At 44.5% G+C, this 24,967-nt stretch overlaps 4 protein-coding genes across 6 annotated transcripts; 2 read left to right on the top strand and 2 right to left on the bottom strand.

Moving 5' to 3' along the window:
• Positions 1–1,054: 1,054 nt before the first annotated feature.
• On the bottom strand, positions 1,055–6,024 carry LOC136535212 (OVARIAN TUMOR DOMAIN-containing deubiquitinating enzyme 5-like). Of its 2 annotated transcripts, XM_066527519.1 has the most exons (3): positions 5,582–6,024; positions 5,333–5,475; positions 1,055–2,089 (listed from the first exon to the last, which is right to left on the bottom strand). In XM_066527519.1, exons 2-3 carry the CDS (start codon positions 5,434–5,436, stop codon positions 1,216–1,218), a joined length of 978 nt encoding a protein of 325 aa, XP_066383616.1. In that variant the 5' UTR covers positions 5,437–5,475; positions 5,582–6,024; the 3' UTR covers positions 1,055–1,215. The 2 variants fall into 2 exon arrangements, with proteins under 2 accessions (XP_066383616.1, XP_066383614.1); XM_066527517.1 differs by having other exon boundaries at positions 5,333–6,010.
• A 277-nt stretch (positions 6,025–6,301) lies between these two features.
• On the bottom strand, positions 6,302–8,844 carry LOC136535213 (uncharacterized). 2 transcript variants are annotated; one of them, XM_066527520.1, is made up of 5 exons: positions 8,645–8,844; positions 7,469–7,712; positions 7,094–7,370; positions 6,923–7,000; positions 6,302–6,791 (listed from the first exon to the last, which is right to left on the bottom strand). In XM_066527520.1, the coding sequence occupies exons 2-5, from the start codon at positions 7,702–7,704 to the stop codon at positions 6,744–6,746; spliced, it is 639 nt and encodes a 212-aa protein (XP_066383617.1). In that variant the 5' UTR covers positions 7,705–7,712; positions 8,645–8,844; the 3' UTR covers positions 6,302–6,743. The 2 variants fall into 2 exon arrangements, with proteins under 2 accessions (XP_066383617.1, XP_066383618.1); XM_066527521.1 differs by having other exon boundaries at positions 6,321–6,791; positions 7,094–7,367; positions 8,645–8,843.
• Positions 8,845–11,650: 2,806 nt separating this feature from the next.
• LOC136535220 (photosystem I reaction center subunit II, chloroplastic-like) lies at positions 11,651–12,594 on the top strand. The gene has a single exon (XM_066527527.1). It carries the CDS (start codon positions 11,783–11,785, stop codon positions 12,377–12,379), a length of 597 nt encoding a protein of 198 aa, XP_066383624.1. The 5' UTR covers positions 11,651–11,782; the 3' UTR covers positions 12,380–12,594.
• Positions 12,595–16,527: 3,933 nt separating this feature from the next.
• LOC136535207 (dihydrolipoyllysine-residue acetyltransferase component 1 of pyruvate dehydrogenase complex, mitochondrial-like) lies at positions 16,528–24,184 on the top strand. Its single transcript, XM_066527511.1, has 20 exons — positions 16,528–16,748; positions 17,067–17,128; positions 17,227–17,280; positions 17,520–17,556; positions 17,631–17,664; positions 18,146–18,195; positions 18,300–18,344; positions 18,482–18,555; positions 19,338–19,407; positions 19,517–19,915; positions 21,161–21,221; positions 21,303–21,347; positions 21,463–21,546; positions 22,589–22,665; positions 22,745–22,807; positions 23,064–23,134; positions 23,232–23,292; positions 23,380–23,440; positions 23,518–23,598; positions 23,694–24,184. The coding sequence occupies exons 2-20, from the start codon at positions 17,100–17,102 to the stop codon at positions 23,750–23,752; spliced, it is 1,455 nt and encodes a 484-aa protein (XP_066383608.1). The 5' UTR covers positions 16,528–16,748; positions 17,067–17,099; the 3' UTR covers positions 23,753–24,184.
• Positions 24,185–24,967: the final 783 nt, after the last annotated feature.

Genomic DNA, 24,967 nt, shown 5'->3' with positions numbered 1-24,967 from the left:
CACTTACCCTTACATCAGCTTTTTTTTTAAGTAAGCGACGAGCTTTATTGATTAAAGATGGTTACATCATTTGATAAAAATTCAAAAATAAAGCTAGGGGGCTATACAATTCTCCTTTGTTTGCATAGCTCGATGTGTATTAGGCGATAAATGTGCGGGAGGACACCCTAAATGAGAGGTAGAACAAGGCAATGACACAACTCCTATCCCATACAAGCAATCAAGACATGTAGTCTCGCCAAAGTTTCTCTAGGACATATACAATATTAGTGGTTCACTGGTCCAATCAGTGGTCTATGTAATGCTCCCTCAGTCCCAAACTAAGACTCCATCTTTGGTTTAAGGAAATAGTATCAACATTTGTATTTCTAAATAGGTTTACTATAAGAATATATGACGTGATTAATCTAATGATGCTTACAGTATTTGTTATCACAACTATTAATATTTTTTTATATATTTTTGTCAAAGCTGAGATTGTTTGACTCTTCGAAATACGAGATGGAGATTTATTTTGGGATGGAAAGAGTATTATAATAAAATATGCCCAAGTACATTACATATGAGATATGACATAATAGTTGAGGTAAGACAATAACACTGCAATAGTCTTTTTTGTGTCTGCTGTGTTTTTTCAATGTTGACACGATCAGACAGTACTGCCTGCAAATTGTACGTGTGTAAATGTATCTAAAAATAGAGCAAATTTGTCTACGAAAAGGAGAATAAAAGTTGGAGCAAGTGCTCAACATAGATCAGACACAGCCTTCCAAGAACACATACATAGCTAGCAGCCTGTGCAGCACAATGACAGGTCACAAGTTCAGAACGACACCAAAGACCAAACTGCAATTCAAACGGACAGATCAGAAGTTCACAAGGACACCGAGGGCCAAACTGCAATTCAAATGGTCGGATATGAAGTTGGCAGCCAATTCGGATTTAATTCGGATTTCGGAAAGCAGATAGCTCGGTCATTTCACTTCCACAGCACACTCATCGATAAGCAGCAACAAACAACAGCTATTGCGAACAGTAACAGCACACAACTTCAAACCACAAAACATATCACTGATGAGAGCAAAATTGTTTGTGAAACAAACTCCCCAATACAGCTTTGATTGGTACACTCAACCTTCATCGACACATGGGAAAGATTACAGCAACCAGGAAAAGAAAAAGTCATCTATTGTGTTCAGACAGAACATCCTCTTGTTAAGATGATTCGGCTGGAATCACCGAGTTGTAGTGCTCGCCGAGACCATAGGCATGCCTGTGAAACGACAGCCTGATGCTTGCATCACCAGCACCACTACCTCCAGATCCAGATTTGTATTCTTTGCCCATCTCCACGTCCGGGAAGGAGCCAGAGTAGACCACGATATGTCTCTTCAGGCAGTGGGTCAGCGCACCAAGTTCGAGCTGCCCACCCCAAGCTGCAGTGGATTCCATCTCCTCGCAGTACTTCTCAAAGCTCTCCATGGGATCTGGTCCAATATCGGCCTTGCCTTCCGCTAAGTAAAACGGGAGGAAATCAGCAGCGTGCTCCCTCATGTACTTGGCTGCCATTTGCCTTAGGTCCTGGTAACTGTACTGTGCAGCGCCATTGGAATGGAGCAATAGCTGGTTTTCGACAGCATGGTACAGGCAGTGACCGTCCGGCTTTATCTCTTGAATGGTCAGCCCCAAGGGCTCAAGCTTCCTTTCAAGCTTCTCGTTTTCTAGCACGCGGTCGCTCACGAGATTGCTTTGTTCTTCTTGGATCCGCTGCTCTCGAGCAGCTTCCTCCTTCACCTTCTTCTCTCGCCGTCGTGCCCCCTTGCTGGGCTTTGCGGAATCCGAATTGCTGGAAACTGAAACACCAGCTATGGCCTTCACTAAGTTGTCAAGGTTTCCCTTATCTGAGCTGCCAGAGGGTTTGTACCCAAAGGAAGCAAGCTCTGCAGCATGATTCGCCTCTAACTCTCTTGAGAGGCGTGTAATCTCTTCCTCTACCTGCTTTTTCTTTGCCTTCTGCTCAGCTTTGCTTCCTTTTGCAGCAGCTTTCTTGAGGCTTGTTTCCTTATCCTGGAGTTTTGATTTCTCTTTCCTGTTTCAGATACATTGAACTTGTAAGGAAACTAGTGAGTTGCGATATATAACTGGAAAAGAAGAAGCTCGCCATCTATAAAACCCTCAAGTAAACAGGCAAAGAACATCAAGGATGATAATACTTCATTCCAAATTATAGTTCACTTTAATTTTGTCCTAAGTTAGCGAAGTTTGACTTAGGACAAAGCTAAAGTGAACTATAAGAAGATTTGATGCTGCATTGTCATATGTGTTAGGAGGAGCCCTAACAACAACAACACAGCCGAACTATAAGGAAGTAAGAATTAAAAACAGCAAGTTCCAGCATCAACACAAGTCAGCTACTCACCTGATTTTGCACAATAAGACAAATGGAGAAATATGAAACAGCCACAGCTTTGCAGGTCACAATGTTTGACATGAACATACACTTGGTGCACAACACAATATATTGTGCTTACCAGTCAGCTGGCATAAAAGTGCCTCTAGAAATTGACCAGAACCTTCAGGTGTGACCTTTGTTCCCCACAACGACTCGGCTACTATATTGTATAACATTTGAATTGATCATTATACGAAGTTTTCAAACCTAAACTATTGTGTCATACTTAATCTTCCGATATGTACATTATCAAACAGAGGTCCATCAGACCATCCCACAATCGAAACCACTGCACCTAAAGTGATCAATGCAGAATTTTTTTTAAAAAAAATCTGGATGACATTGATGTGATCTTCATAAACTTCATTGAATAGGAAATGAATAACAAAAGTGCATTACAATCGTAACACCTTTTCTTTTCGGCTGATTGGTTCAAGAGTGGGTTCATGGCATCAATCCTCTATCTCATTATGATAGCAATTGGACTGCAAAGTTTGGCATAGATGTGCTTCTCTACTCCCAGTTTGTAGTCATGGAGTGACAATGCACTTTGGTACATGACATATAGCAAGTGAACCTAGAGATACACATTGTATCTAGTCTATCCATCAAATTCGAAACCAAGAGGTAAACAATTGGCATTAAGAATCTCCAACAATCATATCACCGTGATATCTTTCTGATGCAGTGGCAATGCACTTCAGTACATGACCCTAGAGATAGAATAGCACACGTATCTAAGAGAAGCCTATCCATATGAAACCAAGAGGCAAACAATTGGCATTAAGCATGTACAACTTGTGTCATGTGCGTGTCTGTGTAATCACTTGACAATAAAGTGCATGCAAGTATATATTTTGCTTGCAATCCATACATCACTACATAAATAAATAGCTTTAATAACGAGGAACTTTATTGTAACCATAATTTTTTAGTGTCATGAGGGCACTCCCAATGCAAACACTGACATAGTTTCTATGCGTATTAATTATCTTGCCAGGTAAGCATACCTTTCGATATTTAGGATCAATGCTACAGAGGGACGGGGATATTGATGAAGATGTTAGCCATAGAATCAAAGCAGGGTGGATGAAGTGGCGGCAAGCGTCTGGTGTCCTATGTGACAAAAGGGTACCACAGAAGCTAAAAGGCAAGTTTTATAGGTCGGCGATTAGACCTGCTATGTTGTATGGTGCAGAATGTTGGCCTACGAAAAGACGACATGTTCAACAGCTAAGTGTCGCGGAAATGCGTATGTTGCGTTGGATTTGCGGTCATACAAGAAGGGATTGAGTTCGGAACGATGATATACGTGAGAGATTAGGGGTAGCGCCAATTGAAGAAAAGCTTGTCCAACACCGGTTGAGATGGTTTGGACATGTGCAACGGAGACCTCTAGATGCACCGGTGCGTAGTGGAATCCTAAGCCAGGATAGTAACGTGAAGAGAGGCAGAGGAAGACCGAAGTTGACTTGGGTAGAGGCAATAAAAGGAGACTTGAAAGGATGGAATATACTCAAAGACTTAGCCTTAGATAGGAGTGCTTGGAAGACAGCTATTCACGTGCCTGAACCTTGATTGCTTCTGATGGGTTTCAACTCTAGCCTACCCCAACTTGTTTGGGACTTAAAGGCTTTGTTGTTGTTGTTGTAAGCAGTTTGCTAATGTGGCAGTAGATTTATTGAAGAGATAGAAGGAAAAAAGGAGAAACCGTTTCTACATCAAGAAACGTAGTCTTCACGTGCATCTAAGCCGGAGAAAAAATCGCTATCGCGTTGTGGACGGCGACATCATTTATAGTGGCATCATTCAGGTCCTGTGCGCCCGCGCCCCATAACCTCCCCGCTGCCGCCGCCGCAAAATCCTCGCACCTCGCACGCTCCAGCGACCCCTGCGGCCCGCTCCGCTCGCGCACCCGCAGCCCCGTCCCCTTCCCATGCACGCTCTTTCTTCACCCACGCGCTCCGGCAACGGAGTCCCATCCCGCGACACCGCTTTCCCGCAAGTGTGCTCTTTTATCCTGCATGCCCCAGCAAAAGGCGGCAATCTAACTTCCTCTCCCATCTACAGGCATCATCTATAGGACTCAATCCATCCATCCCAAAGTGTTGGTCAGGCAGATTCATCCCAAGCCTGGTCGCCGGCTCTAATCTGAGTCTGAGATATGATATGTCACCACCCAGCAGTCTGAGTCTGAGGTATGTTTGCAGTTGCAGTGTAACTTAACCTTAACATGTATGATATGGTATCTGAGTGCCACAGTACGGACACATAGTCACATGTCCTTTCTAGTTCATGGCAGGGTTGACAACCGATATAATCCCTTCTGATAAAGAAAGTTGAGGCTAGCATATATGCCACAAGGTTACTTTGCCACAGCTGATTCCATTTATGGTGCATGCAAGTGCTTATTTAATTTGTTCTCTATGGAATTGGGATGGTTGGGTCTAAATTGCACTCTCTTTAAGAAACTACCGATAGAAACTATGTATTGGAACTACCCAGAGAGGTTCTAGTCATCTAGGTCGCGACAAAAAAAGTCAACCTTCCTAGATAAATCAATTTGCAACTGTTTGGAGTATAATGAAGAAAAGGCGCCCAGCTATAATAACCACACTAAATTACAAAGACGAGAAGATAAGCAAATGCCAACACTCCTTAGCTCGGTAATTTTGTCTTTATCTTCAAAAGAGAGAAAATCCACGACCGTACTAGTGTCAAATACAATTAACCAGACACCCTACAATTTATTAGGACCCCAAGTAATCTACCGTGGGGGTGGAAAATCGATTTCGATGCGTACGTTAAACGGAAATCTAGTAGGAAAGCCACGAGCTTAATCACCCAATCCATAGCAAGCAAGGGGAAGGGAGAACCAACCTGTGCCTCGAGAGCACCTCCTCGAGCGTCTCTTCCTTCCGCTGAGGCGCCTGCGCGGACGCCGTCTCGTCGGCGGCGGATTCGACGGCTAGGGTTTCCTCCATCGCCAAGGAAGGAACCGGGCTCGGGGATGGACCGACCGACTGGCCGACAGATAAAAAAGGCTACAGCTTGGTTTTACCTTACCCGTGCGTGCGATTGCTATTTTCTTATAATCATGAAGCAGGTCGGTTTTCCCTTTTTGCTAACCTCGATCAGACGGCGGAGAGGAAAACTGGTGACGTGTCCAGGCCGGACTCGCTTGGATCCGGTTGCGCGCGGGGCCAGGGAGGGACCGAGGGAGGTAGCCGAAAGAGGATGGAGGCGGAGCAGCGCCCGGGACTGAGCGTGGGGGTGCCGGCGGCGACTGGCTGGCCGGAGGAGGCGGCGGTAGGCGGTGGCGGACTGGGGAGGCCGAACGGGCGGTGCCGCGGTGGGCGGGTGAATAGAGCGCTATTGGGATTTGGGAGGGAATCGGCCCGTCAGGCCCAAACACCTGTAGCGGCGGTTTCACGACCGGCCCACAAGTCGTTCTGCTCACAAACCACCATCTTAAAAAAACGACAACTGCAAATCTGAAATGCAGCCACAAAATTCACAGGAATAAACGGAGTTTAACAAATACTTACTCCATTAAAATTTACAGGCCTTGTTTCATTCGTTTAAGACAAGCACTTGACCCGCAATTATTCTATTAATGTAATCTGTATGAGAAATGATAATCGTAAGTATGGTCAAAGGCTTGTCCTATAAAGCTTTGTAATTTCAAGGTACAGAGTACCAACACATCAACTCTGTAACGATGGCATATGCTCCTGACTGTGAGGAGACTTCAGAAAACTCTGGGAACTCAGTCCCTGTTTGTTTCATCCACAGGTCTGTTTCAGTTTAGGCGGGATGAAAGAAACAGGGCCCTTAGGCAGGATGAAGGTATGGTATGCTGTTTCAGCCTGAACTCAACCATACGGCAGGCTAGTCCACATTTGAAAATTTTGGTCAGTTTTCATTGAATGATTACCATAAGTCTTACAAGCTAAAAGTTTACGACAATTAAACATCATAATTCATTGGTTCTCAGCCAACATCCAACTTTCAATGTTCCTCAACGGTTGAACATTCCTTCCTCTATGATTTTGAGAAACCATCTATTGTATCCAAGTTTCATTGTTTCTCACAAAGGTGCCCACTACCCACAAAGATGGAGCTGCACCTCGCTAGATCAGGAATCTAACATGCTCTTTGCTGTTGACATCAATTGATCTTGATCAGAGCACTCATAGCACCAAATTTGATGCTGAGGTTTGTCTGCCACCAAACTATAGATTTTGGCCAGCAGCTAAAGTCAAGTCCAAAACTTCATTCGCCTCGACCTCTATTCTGAATCACTCTCCATGCTCAAAGCCTTCAAGCCTCTAGCTCTCTGCAGGTTGTTTCACTCGTATCAGCAACAGCCAACAGGCAGTAAGAGAATGCCAATTTGAAGTTGAATAGAGAGGTACAGGTACAAATGTACTTCTTTAAGCAAAACAAAATTGTCTACATGCAGGCTACCTTTTTAGAACTCTTCTTCTCTCTGACTTCATATCTCTCATGCGACAAATCTGATAACCAAGCTCCTGGGCTCACCATCTATAGTTGTCAAAAAATGAAACAGAAGACAGGACCGAAAGAATGAGTATGATCATAACAATGAAATGAAAACTTAGTGGAAGTGAGCATTACAAGTAAGCACTTCTGCATCAACTTGGGCCTCTTCTTTGGCCGCTGTGGCAGCTTGCAGCCCTTCATTGCCATGAAGTCCTCCTCCTTCTCCTTGTTTGACAATGCAATGAAGAATCTTGGCAACGCAGTGGTTCCCTTCTCCTCTGTTATGCTACCAAAGTCGAACCCATTTCCATCCAAGGGAAATGGTGAACCCCTCGTTGTGTAATACCTGTCCTTCTCTGGCGATAGCGCCATCGAGTGCTTGTAATCATTCACCAGTGAATCTGATTTCCTGCTGACAGAAGGTATTTTGTATAATGTATCAGGGGCTCAGGGAACTTGTTCATATTATAGTGGGCAATGCAAACAAAGCCTGTGCACCGCTGAAATTACCTGCGGTTAAGAGTGCTAGGGCGCCGTGGTGAACGAAATGTCGCAATGTCAGCTCCAAGGAGGGGTCGAGTAGCACGGGGTATGGCACGTCTCAGACCTTCAGATGGCGACCGCGATGGTGAGCCGTCATCACGCGTCTTGACGCATCGCAGCCTCTTCCGGCTGCCCCATTGCAGGAAGAGGTTTGGCTCGCTGGGAGGCCTTGAGGGCCTCGAGTCCTTCGCCTCCTGATCCATCCTGTATCCTGGAAGGGAACACGGCTAGTTAGGCACCAGGTAGTGAATGAAGTCAACAGAGCAACTCTGGATCAAAGTTTCAGTGGATTTAGTGAACTTGGACACTCAAATCAGATCAAAATCCTGCCCCGAAATTCATTAGGAAACTATGTTGCCCAGAAGGGAGGGAGGGAGGGAGGGAGGGAGGGAGCGAGAGAGCGAGAGCGAGAGCGAGAGCGAGAGCGAGCGCGAGCGAGCGAGCGCCCTTCCTCTCCATCAAACGCATAGTGCCCTCTTACGGTCTTTACCCCCAACTAGGATGGAGTGATGAGATTAAAACAAAAACAGAAACTGAACCCCTAAACTTTGCACAAGGACTCTTACAAAGGGTAGAATCCTACTCCGCGGTCCATCTAGAAGGGGTAACGGAGCATGCAGTAGAACTTGCAAGCAGAAAATCACTCTGTTTTGGACCAAAAATCTAATCTTTCTCTTCAAAAGGTGACCTGCTACAAAGAAATCAAGCACGCAAGAACAAAAAAATTAATCCACCGAGTCCCAAAAACTGGCAAGAGGCACCAAGATTGTGCGCATAAGAGTGGACCAAATGATGCCCTGGTGTTCAACGACCTAAACATCTGGTCAAAAACACCCATGAAACCCAACGACAGAGAGTCGACGAGGCCGTAGAAGGAGAAATCTAACGCTCAGCTTCAAGCACAATCCATCCGCCAAAACCAGATCGAGAAAGAGTTCCTACATGCGAGAGAAATCAGGGCCAAACCTTCCAGTTCCAGCTACACCAACGCGACTAGTAACCAGGATCCAGATTCACAGGTCCAACGCACTCAATCCAACCCCGAGACGAGACGGCCTCCAAAATCCAAACAGGGGGAACACACACACACACAAGAGCTCCCAAATCCCAGAAGAATGGGGACGAGAAAGAAGAGGTGCTTACAGTTACAGATTTGCTACTCCACCGCCGGTCCAACACTCCAGCAAACCTCTCGGAAGCCGGTAGGCGGATGTAGAGGAGCCTCTGGAGTAGAAGTGGACGAGTTGTTGCGGGATTAGGCGGCTGGGTGTTGCTTCCTGGGCTGCTGCGCCAACGCGTTCTTCTGGGCTAGAGAGACGAAGAGGCAGACAGGCGGGTGCGCGGTGCACACACCCCTCCTGTTATGGATGGGTCCGCTCTGCCCTGGGAATGTCTGTGGCCGTCGGATCGGGCGCGGACGCCTCTTGATTCGGAAGGGTGTTTTTTTTTTCCTTGCCCGCCGTCTCCTGTTTGGCGCTCTAGGTGGGGATTGGGGAGCGTGGAATGGCTATATCGCATTGTCGTGTAGAAAACGTAACATTGCTCCTTTTGTAGATAGGCCTCGTTATTTAAATATATGAAATATGCTTCATGGTCTTCAATCAAGACGTTATTTTTTTTAATCATAGACACTTTGCCTTTCCCATGCAGATTGATTACCACAAAATTACTGCATGTTTCCTTCTTCTCTTTTTTTTTAATCAAAGGGAGAGGGAAACTTGACTCTTCGGGGCCTTGGCATCCGGCCGACAGCCTCGCAGCCCATTGGACATTTTGCGGGCCAAAAGTAGTCATCGTGGTATGCGGGTCACTCGAATCAAGCCTACTTCAGCCCATATAAAATGAGTAGAATCATACTACCTCCTCTGGGCCAGCACTGACGCAGCCCACATTGTCTTGTTCTTGTCTGATCACGTGTGTACATCCAGGACGATCCGGTTCATCACTAGCGCTCAAATGACGCCAAGTCGCCAATTTTGTTATCCTGTGTGTGTTCATTTGTGTTTTTTAAACACATCACACAGACTCAGTTTGCGTTCGATGTTAATGATAATCTAGACAGGTTGTGAAAACTTAAACGTTGCCTATCTAAATAACAGCTCCATATCCTTTCTACAGCCCACGGAGGAACCAGTTGAAGGAAGAATAAATTGTGGCCTTATCAGTTCCTGATTTATTTTAAAGGTAATAGAGACAATGGCTCTTTGCTGTAGTGCACAAAAAACTCAAACCAGAACTGACCAAAACTTCACCGACCAGGCCCTAACACAACTATAAGTGTTGTGAAAACTTAGGAGTTGGAATCTATGTGACACGGTTTTGTTTTACTCCAGCTTTTTACTATATTATTGTACCGTCTCCTAATTGCATGGAGGAGCCGAGCTTTATTGTCTCCTAATTGCTTGAACAGCGTTGCTGATTTAGGCCTCGTTTGACACAGTTTTTTTTTTCAATAGCTTTACACGAGTTGTTTGAAATTGTTTTATGCCAAACAGATTCACACGTGAAGCTTCTCAAAACCTGCTTTTGGACGGTGCTGAAAAGAATCTCCATACTATGTTCGATGCCCAAAAACCATGGATGGATATTTTTGATGAATCTGGGTTTCCAGCAGGGTTTATTCAGAAAACCGTTAAGGTGGACCCAATTATCAGATTTAGTCACGTTTATCCGCGACGAAACTGACTTGGAAAGACTCCAGAACACTCTAGAAGGTAAACCACCGCGACAGAGCCTGGGTGGCTGCCATGTGGGGCCGTCCAACACCACCGGTAGACCGCCCAGCCTGTGGGTCCCACAGGTCAGCCCCTCCTCGCTACGTCAGTTCTTCACCGCCTTAAAGATTAAATATACGCCGTTGTTCAAGGTCGGTTTGATTCGATGGTCCAAATTTGACGTTGTCCCATATATATACGCCCCTATACCTCCTCTAGAAGGGCATCCTAAAATCATAATTCATATCCTCAACTCAGGATCAGATGATCGCATTTAAGAAATATTAGTTCTCTAGTAGGCTCTACTCTTATTGTACCTAGAAAATAGTGAGTTAGAGAGTGAGGGAAGAGTATGGAGAAAGTACCGGCTTGTCGGTGCTACCTCTACCGCTTGTACTTTGACGGATCCAGGCTCTTCCAAGTCTGCATCTGAGATACTTATGGTAACTGATTTCTATTTAAAGTAAGTATTGTACTCTTTTGTTCACAGGTTCATAGTTCTTTTGAGTACTCTAGTTCTTGCTAGCTGGATTAGAGTAGTAATCGTTAGCATAAGCGTGATGCTTAGGCATCGGCTACCTGCGTTTACTTCCTGCTCTCTGGTTGCTTGGTAGCATAGAGTGGTGACAATTCTGCGTCGATGCTTGAGTGCATGCGGGTCCAAAACTGTCAGAACTTTACAAGATTTCCTTGTTTGCCTTCACACATCCATCAGTTGAGAAATAATTGTTTATTTGTTCAGCACCGAAGCAAGAACACTACTCGATGCTTGCATATTTTTTCCTTCAGCATCGGTTCACACAATTGCATGACTCGATGCTTCAATATTCTCTTTCATCTTTCAGCGTTGGTAAAAACCTACGTTGTGGCTAGTGCAAGGAATTGGTGTGGGTTGAAACTAAAAATAGTTGCTTCTCACAGCTTCAACTTGCTTTGTGTGCCCTTATGTGAAATTTTGTGCGAGTACATTTTAAGAACATCTATATGTAATAAAGCATTTTTGTTCAACGGTTCACCGAAAATAGCTTCGGATTGTATCGATAGAGCGAGCTGCACAGTCCATGAGAGCATATATATATATATATATATATATATATATATATATATATATATATATATATATATATATATATATATATATATATATATATATATTAAAAAAAACTGTTTTATTGGTGAAACAGGCGTGTGGCAAACAGAGCCTTAGCTTTGGCCAGACTTTATATCCATGTTGCACAGTCCTACCGGCTACCGGCTGCACCATGATGCGATGATGATATTGTGATGTCCCACGCTCTCCTCCGTCGGGACGTGGGAGCGTCGTCGTGTGGAGGAGGACGAGCCCGCGGTGACGTGTGTGGATGCCCAGTCTCCCCACGTATCAAAATCCGCACTCCCCATTGGCCGGACTCATATATCCCCTTATCCACTTCGCCACCCGCGGTCTCGGCCACCACCTCTTGTCCTCTTAGCTGCGTGCTCGCGCGGCGCCCTCTCCATCCAGCACGCTCTTCTCCTCTTGCGAGATTCGCTTGCTCAATCCTTTCTTCCAACAGAAGCAGCGCCCATGGCCATGGCCACGCAAGCCTCCGCCGCCACGCGCCACCTGCTGGCCGCCGCCTGGGCGAAGCCACGGCAGCTGAGCTCGCAGCTCGCGATGCCGTCGTCCTCCCGCGGGCCGGCCCCGCTCCGCGCGTCCGCCGAAAAGGCGGTGACCGAGGAGGCGCCCAAGGGGTTCGTGCCCCCGCAGCTGGACCCCAACACGCCGTCGCCGATCTTCGGCGGCAGCACGGGCGGGCTGCTCCGCAAGGCGCAGGTGGAGGAGTTTTACGTCATCACGTGGACGTCCCCGAAGGAGCAGGTGTTCGAGATGCCCACGGGCGGCGCCGCCATCATGCGGGAGGGGCCCAACCTCCTGAAGCTGGCGCGCAAGGAGCAGTGCCTGGCGCTCGGCACCAGGCTGCGCTCCAAGTACAAGATCAACTACCAGTTCTACCGCGTCTTCCCCAACGGCGAGGTGCAGTACCTCCACCCCAAGGACGGCGTCTACCCGGAGAAGGTTAACGCCGGCAGGCAGGGCGTCGGGCAGAACTTCCGCAGCATCGGCAAGAACGTCAACCCCATCGACGTCAAGTTCACCGGCAAGAACACCTTCGACATCTAATCCATCGCATGCATCACGTACGGCCGGCGACCCAAATTAAAGGACTGGGTTCTTCTTCTGCTTATATTATAAGTTAGCTGGTGGTGGTGCCATGCATGGTTTGATAGATGATCCATGTGTAATTTTATTATCAAGTTTTCTTGGTGACCGTGGAGGCGCAGCGTGGGATTATGTACATGTTCATTTGCTCGTCATAACGTTGCTTCTTTGCATAACACCGATCCATGATCATCGTTAGTAATTTAGTCCTATATATACGTATATATTCATTCACTCCGTCCAAAACAACTAGTATACATATTTAAAGTCATAAGTACATGTTAATATTAATTAATAGTATATAAATTTAATCGGTCTTAAACAAGTTTGACTCAGTTTGATCCTAAAATTGCATCATGATATGAATATGTTCCAAAAAATCAGACAGTAGTCAACTATTGATTCAACACCTACAAGTTACAACGACACTACTCCGCTTATCCTAGCTACGCCTGAATTTTTCGAACAAGCATGCCACTTGCTTGTAAGATAAAATCAGGTGTTGTTTAGTGTTTAGTGCTTAGTGCACGGAATTATAGTGTACAAAAAATTGTGTATCTTAGAGGATTTTAATGTAGATGCTTTAGTTACACCAACTCTATATCTAGTATATTTTATCTAAAAAAATCATAATATTGTGTATGGTGTACAATTCTTTTTATTAAAAGGCCTTTCGGATCCTTTCGTTTGGAAGAATTGAAATCTACTTAATAAACTAGGCTATTTAGCTTAGAATTTAACATTCCACAACTTTTTAAAGTTCACATATAAGCCTATCTTAAATTTATAGGATGACATATACTGATTGTATCCATTCGCCCAGGCCCCCACGTCGTCCTCTACGGGGCGGCTCGGGCGGCTCCACTCCGCCTACCGCGAAGCGCTCCCGTTGCGCCGCCACGGCCTGGCCGCCACCAGAGCTGGACTTCGGCAAAACGAAGGAAGGCAAGGACGGCGGCAGCTAGGCCCTCTGCTCTTCTTCCCCACCCCTCTCTCTCTCTCTCTCTCTCTTCTGGTGGCTGGAGATGCTCCCGTGCCTGCACAGGGCGGCGGCTACCGGCAGTTCCCGGCCCGAGGTGCGTGGATCCAGTGTTCTCTCGGGCGGATCCATTGTCTACGTGCCTAGATCTAGGTTCTGGTCGGCCCGCGCCCGATGATGGCCGGGGCTTCTACGGCGGCGGCCGGGGCTACTGCGACGGTGGTGGCTACGGCCGGACCCGGGTCCTGGGTTGGCTCGCGCCCGGTGTGGACCTCCTGGTGGCGGTTTGGTAGTGGTGCGAGTGTGGCCGGCGGCACGTGCTGCATGGCCGGCGATGCTGGTGGATGGGCTGTGGTGGCGCGCGGGATACTGTGCGTGGTGTGCGGCGGCGTGGGTTGTCTTGCGTCTCGGCATGCTGCACTCTGCTCTCGGACTTCTGCGCGCTGCGGTGCTCAGTTCTGTGGAGGGCCGAGGGGCGGCGTGCAGACAGCGGCAGATCGGTGCGATGTCTGTTGGAGTCCTTGCGCGACGTGGATTGATGCGGGGTGAGCTCGGCATGGGTTGGGACATTGGTAGGCTAGGCGATTGGGGCTTCTTTTGATCCCGGACCTCTTCTCCCCGCTAGCTGCCTTCCCCTTGCTCGAGCTGTTCCCTATGGTGAGTTGGTCGTAGCTGCCGGTTGCTGGCCGATTTTGCTGGTTCAGGCAAGGGGCGGACTCTCCGTTGGGCTTCTCCCGGCGCTTCTCCTGGCCAACGTTCCTTGGGGTGAAGGCCAGGCGGGGCTGATGCTAACCCCTCGACGCATCCTACCTCATAGGGTTGGGTCTCCGGCGACGGTGATGTGGAGGTTGTATGAGGTCAAGGTGAAAACTTGGATGACGATGTCTGTGGACGTCGTTTGCCTTTTTGAAGGCGTCCTTTTCTACCTCTCCTCCTACTGTGCTGGATTTTATAGGTGAAAACCTTCCTTCACCGGCTAGCTTGTCGATGCTCTTGGTGTTATTTCCTTCTTGGAGGCTCTGCTAGGCTATCTAGTTCTCCGCTGTTGATCTCTTGTAGTCTGCCACAGCGCTCCTCCAAGGGTGGTGGTGCTCGGTGCTCTAAGCTGTCTTTTCCGGTTGAGGTGTCTTAGTTAGGCCTTTTTCTTCAGTCAAGTTGTTGTTAGTTTGGTAGTTGTTATTAGTTGGCTCGATTCAACCAAGTTGCAAGTAGTGGAGTGAGTTGTGATAGCTGTAAAGTTGTGCAGGATGAGTAGGGCACTCTCCTTAGTTGTATGATTTTTTTGGCTCAGTTTCCATTCAAAAAATTGGGCTGGCACTTGCCTTTTTTTTCTTTCTTCATCTAATAGAAATCACGGCAAAGCTTTTGCCGTCCTTTCTAAAAAATTTTATAGGGTAGGAGATGGAAATTAATTCTATAGATCACCATGCTATGTTTCTACTTTGCAATTTATAATATGCTCTTCAACTCGCTCATCTACGATATAAATACAACACATAAGTATCTCTCTCGTATATCCAACAATAAATATATAAATATAATTCATATACAACCATATTAGCTTAATTATTATGTGTCTAAATTATGATTATTAAAATGAAGCCAATTCTAAGGATCCAAACGTGGCCTAAGATTTAAGTGTATAGATCTGCATACAATTATGAAAAACAATAGATCCATAATCATTCGAGGAGGACGGTATCCTAGAATGCACACACAATATGTGTTTAAGCATGGTCACCAAAAAGAATATATGGTGTAAAAGTATTTTATCTCTTCGATGTCTTATTTCATTTTGTTGTTTCGAACACATAAGCTAGAGAATATTATTAAAGCAGAAATAAATACTCATTTAGTCTTATCTAGATGAAACCTCTTTTTCTCGTATTTTATCTCTTCAAAGTCTTATTTCAATTTGTTGTTTCCATAACATAAGCTAGAGAATATTGTGGCAAAAATAGGAGCTCATTTTATCTCTCGCTTTATTTTTTTATCTCATTAAAACTACTAAGACGACAACACATTGAATGAGAATTAAACCCTAGGACTAAACTTAGTGTTAAGGGCACCAGCCGTGTATGAAAAAGGAGGTCCTAATAAGACGGTTGAGCAAGCATGGGTGGCTGCCCGCTCGAAATGTGTGTGAGACGTGTAGCTCAACGAGGGTGTTGGCTACTTGTCCGATGTAAGGCATTGTGTGGTGGCGGCTTGCCATGCCTTGTGGGCGAGGCACGACAACAATATGCGTGTTGGGCCCGAGATGCAGTGAGAGGGGAAAGAAGAAAGGTGTTCGAAAAAATTCACAAGTTCTTCCTCTTTTCTTTGACAAAAAGAGATATGTTGGAGCTTGGTTTATCTTTAATCTCCTCTATCAGTAGTTATAGAGAAGAGTATCACATGTATTCTTAATGCGATGGGGTGCTCTTACTCCTCGGCATACCTTCGATTTTCAGGAACAGATGGAGTGCTTTGATTATTTTATGATGTGTATCGGTAAAAGCTAGGGACATTTTTATTCGTGTAACCATGATAAAAGTCTATGATATCTTTCTTGTGTAATAATCTTAATGATATTTCCAAGCCCCAATTACATCGCGAATTTCGACGTGTCTAAAGGGAAATTTGAACCCCTTGGACTCGTACGGTATGGTCGTTTCCCTCTACGTTGCCCCATGGCCAAAGAAAAAGTGCCTCGTATGTGTTTCACGAGATATTCATATCACCGTACATGGCCAAGGCCAAAGACAAATTGAATTCATGCTTTGACTTTGGATTTCTTTTTACTGCAAATTTGTCGCCCCGTGGTGAGATGGCGAATGGCGAACTGAGAGGCGATCGTGTACGTGTGTTGGTAGTGGACGGCGAGGATCGCACCATCCGCAACTTTCGCAGCACCCGGTCGTCGACCAACAACCAAAACCTGCTTCTTGCTTGCCGCTATAAAGAAATGGCTCGAGGCTTGCGAGCTACTTGGGCTGGGCTCGTCGCAGGCTCGATCCAAGCCCAACTCGCCAAGAGACAAAGCAGAGCCAGAGCTGCGCGACGGAGCCCGTGTGAGTAGGCCCTACGTGTCAGGTACTCAGGTCAGGTTTAACACCGGTTTCCCCAGCGGCTCGGCTACTCGCTCGAGCTCGGCTCGTTGACAGCGCTTACCTGCCTCCCCTGCGGGTTCCCTTCCCCTGCTCGTCTTCGTCCGCGCTGGTGGTGGTGGGGGGCATCTAACCCGGCGCCGCCGAACCCTCCTTTTGCCCGGTTCCGCCCCGCCGTAGTCCTCCTCCTCTCCTCCGGATCCTCCACAGACGGCCGCTGCTCCTCTCTCGCTCGAGCGGGCTTGGAGATCCGTCCGTCCCGGTGAGTAGCGATCTCTTCCTTCCTGGTAGTCCTGGCTCGCTTGAATGGGGGGACGGATTCCTTTGTTGGAAGCACGAGATTGGTTCCGTTCCGGGTCAAATTTGGAACCTCCTTCCTCTCCATTTAGATTTATTGTTTCGGTGTGGATTTGTGTGGCACCGTAGTGTTTGTTGCCACTAATGTTCCAATCCGCCTATCCATGCGTGGCCCTGTTAGAGATTGTAGTATTCCACAAAATATTTTTCGTGCCCAACTGAAAACCACCCCTCTTTGCTGCCTCTTTTGTTTTGTGACACATTCTGCGTATCCTGGTACCAGGGATCATTTGCTGCGGAGGTTTTGCTTGGGAAGATGGCAAACATACGTGCACTTCTGGTCGGGTAAGATTTTAGATGATTGACGCTGCCGACGAATTTGTGCAAATTTTGATGCTTTTCGAGACAGCTATTTGACGATGTGTAATGTTGATTGCCCACAGCTTGTCGCGGGCAAGGGGTTCCTTTGCAGAGGCTGGCAGATGTGCGTCCACGAGGTATACCATTGTAGACTTTACCTCAAGGGATCGTTCGGTTTTCTACTGTTGTGTCAGTTGTTTGTCACTCCATGGACTTATGCTGCCACCAATTTTAACTCTAGGGTTAACTGATAAATTGTGAACGTGGACCAACACGTGTGTAGCTTACATGCTTTATTTACTTGCAACTGATGATTGTTGGAATATGGTTTTATTTATGAAGTATATTGTTTTTCTGAAGTATGATTTCTTTCCAGGCCATCATTTCTAGCATCTCTGGGCGCACATTACAAGGTGGGACCAAAATACTAATCCTTTTCATCCATTAAAACTGCTAACTGCATACTTATGTGGCGTCCTTATTGCAGATCCCCATGCCAGCCCGCTGGTTCTCATCTACAGGTATAACCACATGTCTCACATTGTTAATTTGACATAAGAGATAAACAAACAGAAGATCATTCCATAACTTACGAACTTCATTCTGTACCATTGATGTTGTGCAAGTCTTTGAATTCATCTACCTGTGGTTTGGCATCAACAGAAAAATGTGTATTTAAATTGCTAGTTTAAATCTCGTGGACTTGTCAAGTTATATATGGTTTAACTATGTTCCTTTTGTTCTGCAATGTAATTTACTGAACAAGGAAAGAACCTCATGCGGTCACTTATGTCATTATGCAGTATCGTGTGATTTTCTGCAGTAACAATTGGTTTCTACAAAATTAACCCATTCAAGAGAAATGTCCTAAGCAAGATCCTGTTCTGTGAACATATTGTGCTGATGAATCACATCCATTTGTACCTCATTACTTGTAATTTTTCATATTTATTACAACTAAATTATCACATCTGTTAATTTGTCCTTATCTTTTTTGTTCAGGGCTTCCTCCACATCTGGTGGTTGGAATGCCAGCACTATCCCCTACTATGGTAAAATCTTTAAGCATTTATCTTAGTAATACATTGATACATGTCGTTTGCTTTCTGTCTTTTGTATTTCTGCATATTTGGTATTCTGACCCAGTTCTCATTAGAATCAAGGTAACATCGCGAAATGGAGAAAACAGGAAGGAGACAAGGTTATGCTTCTGCTAACTGTTATTTTTTTAATTCAACAAGAATATCCTATTTCCAGCTTAGGGTTTCCTACTTTTTTCATTTAATGTGTTTTATTTAGTTCTGAGAACAGTATCATTAAACTTTATGTTGTTTGCAGATAGAGGTTGGTGATGTGATATGCGAGATAGAAACTGATAAAGCCACTCTTGAGTTTGAAAGCCTTGAAGAGGGGTAATGCCCTTGACGAATATTTCTAAGATGTTATTAGTAATGTTTCAATTACTTTGATTATTGTGATGTTACATTCCCAAGTTTACATTTTCCATCATGATGTTTTAATCTCTTGAATAGTTGCTAGTTCTTTTCATTAGAACCCTCCATTCATGGACGGAACACGTGATAATGCTCCAGGAACAGGTTCTCACCAAAATTTAATGGAACCCATTCATTATATTTAGTTCCAAAGTTAACTCCATGTTTTGTGTTATGGTAACCTACTGGTACATTCCTTTCAATGAAAGAATTCACTAGCGGAATTAACTTATTTAAACCTTATGTATTCATTTACACTCAGACAATCTTTATCAATCTATTGTTCCAAGTCAAACCGAACGTAATATATGCAATTTTGCATTCTTCTTTGTTTCACCTGATTACCTTTTCCATTGCACTTGGACTGTGTTGATGGCAGACTGACCTAAGCTCTATAACATCCGTGGTCCATAAAATGCATGGAAGGATACTCCGGTGATCTTTTGCAATTTGAAGTCTATTTAATTATTCTACCTAATTACGTAAAAGTGCAAGTTTTTAAATAACTGGAAACTGGCACTGCTAGATCAAATAATTATGGTTTCAGTTTTTTTCTTTAGTGCTGTGGGCTCCCAGCTGGCTGCCCAATAACATTCGCGTAAATTTTTATTCTTTTGTGTCACTTTATCATTTCTTATCATGAATGTTTTTGTATCCTGCACACACCTTTTGTGTTTACCCTTACCCCTTTAATGCTTCAGGTATCTGGCCAAGATTTTAGCACCTGAAGGTTCTAAAGATGTTCAGGTTGGACAACCCATTGCTGTCACGGTATAGCTCCATTATTGATTGTTTTTTATGTCATAAGCATCCATTTTAATGTGATGATTTATATCTTAGTGATTCTTTTGTACTGAGTGCTGGTTGTCCATTTTGTAAGGTTGAAGACCTTGAGGATATTAAAAGTATACCAGCTGATACATCTTTCGGAGGTGAACAAAAGGAGGAGCATTCAACAGAAAGTGCGCCACAAAATAAAGTAGTTAATGTGTCTGAACAAACCTCAACAGTGAGCCGGATCAGCCCGGCAGCTAAGTTACTGATCAAGGAACATGGACTGGATACGTCATCACTGAGAGCATCAGGCCCCCGTGGCACCCTTCTGAAAGGGGATGTTCTGGCGGCATTGAAGTCGGGTGTCAGTTCAAGTTCAACCAAAGAAAAGAAAGCTCCAGCTCAACCTTCGTCTCAGCCAACTCGAGATTCCCAAGCTCAAGCACCCCCTGTTTCACAAAAGGCTGATACATATGAAGATATTCCAAATAGTCAGATACGCAAGGTACTGTGTTTGACTTGACTTTATTAATTTCAGTAGATATTATGATAGCTTTCTCTTATGTTACCTTAAGCGCATGGTAAACTCAATAACTAGCATCTAGATCAGTCTAGGCCCTGTTTGGATACTTGTCGTGGGGAAGCGCTTCTCCCTGTAGAAGCAAGTATTGGGAAAGCGTTGATTTTCTTGCCTCTCAGGTTTTGGACTTGTGCGGCACGGAAACACACAACTGAAGGTCATTTGATGGGATTTTCTCGTGTCCTCACGGATACGCAACGTGCGTACATATCCAAACACGCCCTAAGTTTAGTGCTAATACCTAAACTTTCACCCTACACCTTATTGATTTTTTCAAGTGCTGCAGGATATATTTGCTTTTAGTGAGTCTTTTAAAACAATCAGTATTGGCTAAAACTCAGCTCCCACATTTACCCCTTGCTCATTTGTGAGCTTTGCTTCCTCTAGAAGTCTATTTCTCTGAGAAGCTTGTTTTGGATGCTTTGAAATCTTAATAAAGAGGAACTCTGAGAAGCTTGTTTTGGATGCTTTGAAATCTTAATAAAAAGGAACTCCTAAGAAGCTAAAGAACTCAATTAACTTTGTGCACTTCAGCTTCAAGCAGCCGTAAGCTCAAGGGTCAAGATCCCTTTAACTAGGACCTTAGTCCACACATGTGCTATCCCTTCTTGAAGTTGCGGTGACTGGCTCCACCCATCACCCCATGCACTCCCACTGTATTTGATTATGTGTGATGTGTGACCCGGCTTTCATTTTCCTTGTAAGGCTTGCTTCTTTCTCCAGTCATAGTTTGTTAAAGTACAAAATCTTTTGACATTGAAAGAATATTGACCACACGAGCTCCCTCTGTCTTGTCCCTAGCTATATGGATTGTAGCATGGTCGAGAGTTTCACGCAATGAAACAGATTATTAAAGTATTTTGGATTAATATCAAGACGCAATTCAACCTGTGAACTCGTCATAGGAGTCCAAGCACATATAACTGTTTGTTGGGGATGGGTTCTGCAAATGTGTTGTACCAGTTTACAGCCATTATCGTCCATTTTTATGTCTAGTGGATCTTCTTGCTACTAGTAAAGAACTGTCTTTCATGAAAAGTGATCTCGGTTAGGTCTGTGCATTACAGTTATAATGTATCATCTTCATCTACGAATCCTTTTTTTGAATAAAGTATAATCTATGAGGTCCATGTTGTTTCAGCAGTGCAGACATGTTTTCTTATCATGCAGGTCATTGCAAAAAGGTTGCTCGAATCAAAACAGACGACTCCACATTTGTATCTATCCAAAGGTCTGTATTCATATTTCATTCCATGCACATGTTATTTTCATAATATTGTTAGCATGATGATATGTTTTACATTGTTGTCAGATGTTGTGCTGGATCCCTTGCTCACTTTCAGGAATGAACTGAAAGGTGTGTTATATATCTTCTTTTATCTGATAATTTTCAGTAATCAGATAACTTTTATTATTTTCAATAGTCAGATAACAGGAAAGGTCTTCTGTGCTCATAACTTCATTCATTGCAGAGCAACATGGCATTAAAGTTTCAGTAAATGATATCATCATAAAGGCTGTGGCAATTGCCTTGCGGAATGTCCCTGAAGCAAATGGTAATTTCAGAATAACAAAATAAACATCAAATTCCAATGTTTTTTTTCCCTGAGGAATGGAACTAGAATTATTATTTGTTTGTCAGATGTATGAATCACAAATCCTGCTTGGTGTATACATAAGAAATTCACAATGACATTTCTGAGGAACTTTTGAGGGTTTTTCTGTCTGAAATTGGGAAGATAATTGCGTGCTACCCTTAAGTTCATGGCAGCATTCTCTTTAGAAAGCTAGCAGTAGTAGCATCCCAAGACTGCCTCCATAGCATGATTCATTCTCATTTTGATTGCACGGCCCATGCTGATTTTGCACACCAAAATGGTAGTTTGAACATTTATATGTTGCACTGGAATATTATGAGCTAGTTCCAGCTCAAACCATTGAATCTAAGCTAGTTTTACATTAGACTAACATATGGTATAGAATTCCCATAAGCTGAATTTGATCAGCTACATAATAGGGCTGTGCTGAGTTTGTCTTTTCAGGGTGCTAGAATTTGTGCCATTATATTAAAATAAGATACCAACCTGCTTGTGCTTTCTGTTCACTGAGCATTCAGTTTGGGTGGTTAGACTTAGACCATGGCTCGTTGTAAGCTTATGTCTTGTACAACAGTACAAGCCTTAGGCTGTCCAATTGGAACCCCAGGTCCAGCACCCAAGCCCTGGCTACTCCTATAGGAATACTTCAGCTTGTATTGAAGGAGTAATAGTTTAAATGTATATTGGCACACTTGGCAAGCATAGTACTAGTGGAAAGCAGCCATGTCTATTGCTGTTTGACATGTTTTGGCGAATCCTAACTAGAATCATGCTAGTACTAGTTTTTTCCTGCCCTGTTTAGTGTTTACTTAGGAAGCCAGCTACATGTCCTTTCTTTTCCTTTTCCTTTTTCTGTTTTTCTTTTGATTTGTAGTATAGCTGAATTGATTGAAACTATTCAGTAAACACGCTGGTTTCTGTATGCTTAGTTTGTTTAGACCAGTATGTGTAACTCTCTTCAGTCTCCACTTAGATTTTATGTATTTGCATATATTGCCAGCTTACTGGAACAATGAGAAGGAAGAAACCCAAAAGTGTGATTCAGTTGATATATCTATTGCCGTTGCCACAGAGAAGGTATGATTCTAGAGTCCACACTCCACAGAGTAATTATTAGTGTACCTTCAGTGCCTGATGATGGTCTTTGCTATTCCAGGGCCTGATGACCCCAATAATAAGAAATGCGGATCAAAAGACTATATCTGCAATATCCTCAGAGGTACGATAATGTTGTCAAAGTTCAAAGCAGATGTTTATATGCCAGGATGTTCAGGCAGTTTTTGTTTTTGAGTGTTTAATTCTTGGCTCCTTGCCATCAACAACCATCAAGTTTGCTGTTTGCATAAGAAATCACTAAAATTGCACAGTTTTGTGGTCTACAATTCTATCATAAAAAAATCAGCCTTTCTGTGTGTAGAACATTTTCTATTTTCAATGGAAGTCATTTATGGGTTTCTTTGTTCATAATCACTCAGGTTAAGCAGCTGGCTGAAAAGGCAAGAGCTGGGAAGCTTGCACCTAATGAATTTCAAGGGGGAACTTTCAGGCAAGCAACTTGTGCCTGTTTACCATTGTTCTTCAGGGAGTTCTTTCTGTCATTGAAATTCCATATTTTAACATTTTAATGATTTGTTCTTACGCAGTATCTCAAATCTTGGGATGTACCCAGTGGACCATTTCTGTGCAATCATTAACCCTCCACAGGTCCCTCCTCACACGTGTTTGCTTCTCTAGTAATGGGATCCTTCGAATTTGTACTGATTATTCCTATTCTTCATTTCTTTCTATCAGTCTGGCATTCTCGCAGTCGGTAGAGGTAACAAGGTTGTTGAACCTATTGTGGACAGCGATGGTATATTTTCTTGACACACTGCTTTCCTGCCCAAAACAATTGCAGACACATTTTTTAACTCATGTGACTTTGTCCAGGAGCTGAGAAGGCTGCTAGAGTTACAAAGATGAGCTTGACACTATCTGCTGACCATCGTGTATTTGATGGGCAAGTAGGAGGTGTGCATCTCTTTTCTTTGTTTTTGTCTCTCATTCCCTTTTGGGCTGTATTTCACAATTTAATCACTTTTTTTTTGCACCGTACGGGTGAGCAGGGAAGTTTTTCACGGAGCTGGCGCTGAATTTCAGTGACATTAGGAGACTGCTATTGTAAATGAAAGGAGCCAACTACTGTGTTTTGAAGAATTCTTTGGGGGCGAAAACCGCTCAAGAAAAGAGAACATTTAGATGAAACCCGAGCTCTGCTGGTTGATCGGCAGACCGTACAAAAGTAACCAATTTTGTAATAAATTATAATAAGAATGTATTGGCACCTCCACGGTTTTTTTTAACCCGTTTTCCATTAGATGGGAGGAGGCATGTCCTGAAAATTTACAGGTACAGTGCCATTTCATGTTTATGTTTAACGTGGTTCTACAACAATGACCCTAGATGATGCTTGCTGCGAGGTGAGCGGATGATCTTACTCTTATATCCTCCCTGTGTGTTTCTTTTTTTGAGGAGACTCCCTGTGCGTTTCTGCATGGACGCCCATTTTGTTGATGACCATGTGATACTTGGAAGCAATAGCAGAATGCTTTTCTTACATTTTTTTTTCAACTGCACCAGTCTTCTGGTAGCTGGTTTATTATTACGGCAAGATTTGCTGCTGTTGCCATAATGTGAAGCTATCTGCTCCCAGTGCGGTTCGGTTTCAGGTTAATCTGTTCGTGTCCGTCTTGGCATTGGATGGCACTTGGGCAGTGTCGCAGTGACGCCACAACACAATGCCCACACACGACGGACGGCCGGGTGATTGCAAGGATGTACAAGTGTACGCGCTCAAGCAAATATAAAAGCTACTACCACGAATTCAAAATCCGGCTAGGCTACTATGAATTCAAAATGGGAATTACTGGCGCCTGTCCAGAGTAGATGAGCGCGTTCGGACGTCCCGCACATGCTGCTGCCACAGCCCGCCCGTCGCGCCAGCTGCTGTGCCGTATCGCTGCTGCACGCGCACTTTCGTCCCCCCGTCTGTCTCACCCTGCCTCGCACCTGTACCTTGCTCCTGTCCGCCTCGCCCCGCCCCACACGCGCACCCCCGCTGTGCCCGCCACTCCTTCCCCTTGACCACCTCCTCTCTCTGTGCAGGCAGGACCCGAGAGCCCGGAAAAGGACGAGCACGCCCCGTCCGCAGGACCCAGGCGCGTCGTGCGTCCCATCTGCTAACCCTTGGCTTGCCGCGCCCCCTTCCCCCAGTGCTCAGGTCGTACCCCATGACTCTCTGAACATACCTCTGAAACACGAAACACTTGCAACATGAAACACTTAAATGCAACATAAGTCTAAAGTAGATAAAATATTTAGAACATACACTTGTAACATA

The sequence above is a fragment of the Miscanthus floridulus genome, unplaced genomic scaffold (genome assembly GCF_019320115.1).
Source record: "Miscanthus floridulus cultivar M001 unplaced genomic scaffold, ASM1932011v1 os_2617_1_2, whole genome shotgun sequence".
In the NCBI taxonomy this organism is placed as follows: domain Eukaryota; kingdom Viridiplantae; phylum Streptophyta; class Magnoliopsida; order Poales; family Poaceae; genus Miscanthus; species Miscanthus floridulus.
This window is presented reverse-complemented; position numbering and strand designations above follow the sequence as displayed.

Bases quoted from the DNA above. Each gene is read 5' to 3' on its own strand.
- LOC136535220 (XM_066527527.1), top strand. From the start codon at position 11,783: ATGGCCATGGCCACGCAAGCCTCCGCCGCCACGCGCCACCTGCTGGCC.
- LOC136535207 (XM_066527511.1), top strand. From the start codon at position 17,100: ATGGCAAACATACGTGCACTTCTGGTCGG. The intron at 21,222-21,302 runs GTCTGTATTCAT...CATTGTTGTCAG, and splicing joins ACATTTGTATCTATCCAAAG to ATGTTGTGCTGGATCCCTTG. The intron at 23,293-23,379 runs GTCCCTCCTCAC...TCTTTCTATCAG, and splicing joins CAATCATTAACCCTCCACAG to TCTGGCATTCTCGCAGTCGG.
- LOC136535212 (XM_066527519.1), bottom strand. From the start codon at position 5,436: ATGGAGGAAACCCTAGCCGTCGAATCCGCCGCCGACGAGACGGCGTCC. The intron at 2,090-5,332 runs GTTGGTTCTCCC...TATCTGAAACAG, and splicing joins GAGGTGCTCTCGAGGCACAG to GAAAGAGAAATCAAAACTCC.
- LOC136535213 (XM_066527520.1), bottom strand. From the start codon at position 7,704: ATGGATCAGGAGGCGAAGGACTCGAGGCCCTCAAGGCCTCCCAGCGAG. The intron at 7,001-7,093 runs GTAATGCTCACT...TGACAACTATAG, and splicing joins TGATGCAGAAGTGCTTACTT to ATGGTGAGCCCAGGAGCTTG. The intron at 6,792-6,922 runs GTAGCCTGCATG...AACAACCTGCAG, and splicing joins AGAAGAAGAGTTCTAAAAAG to AGAGCTAGAGGCTTGAAGGC.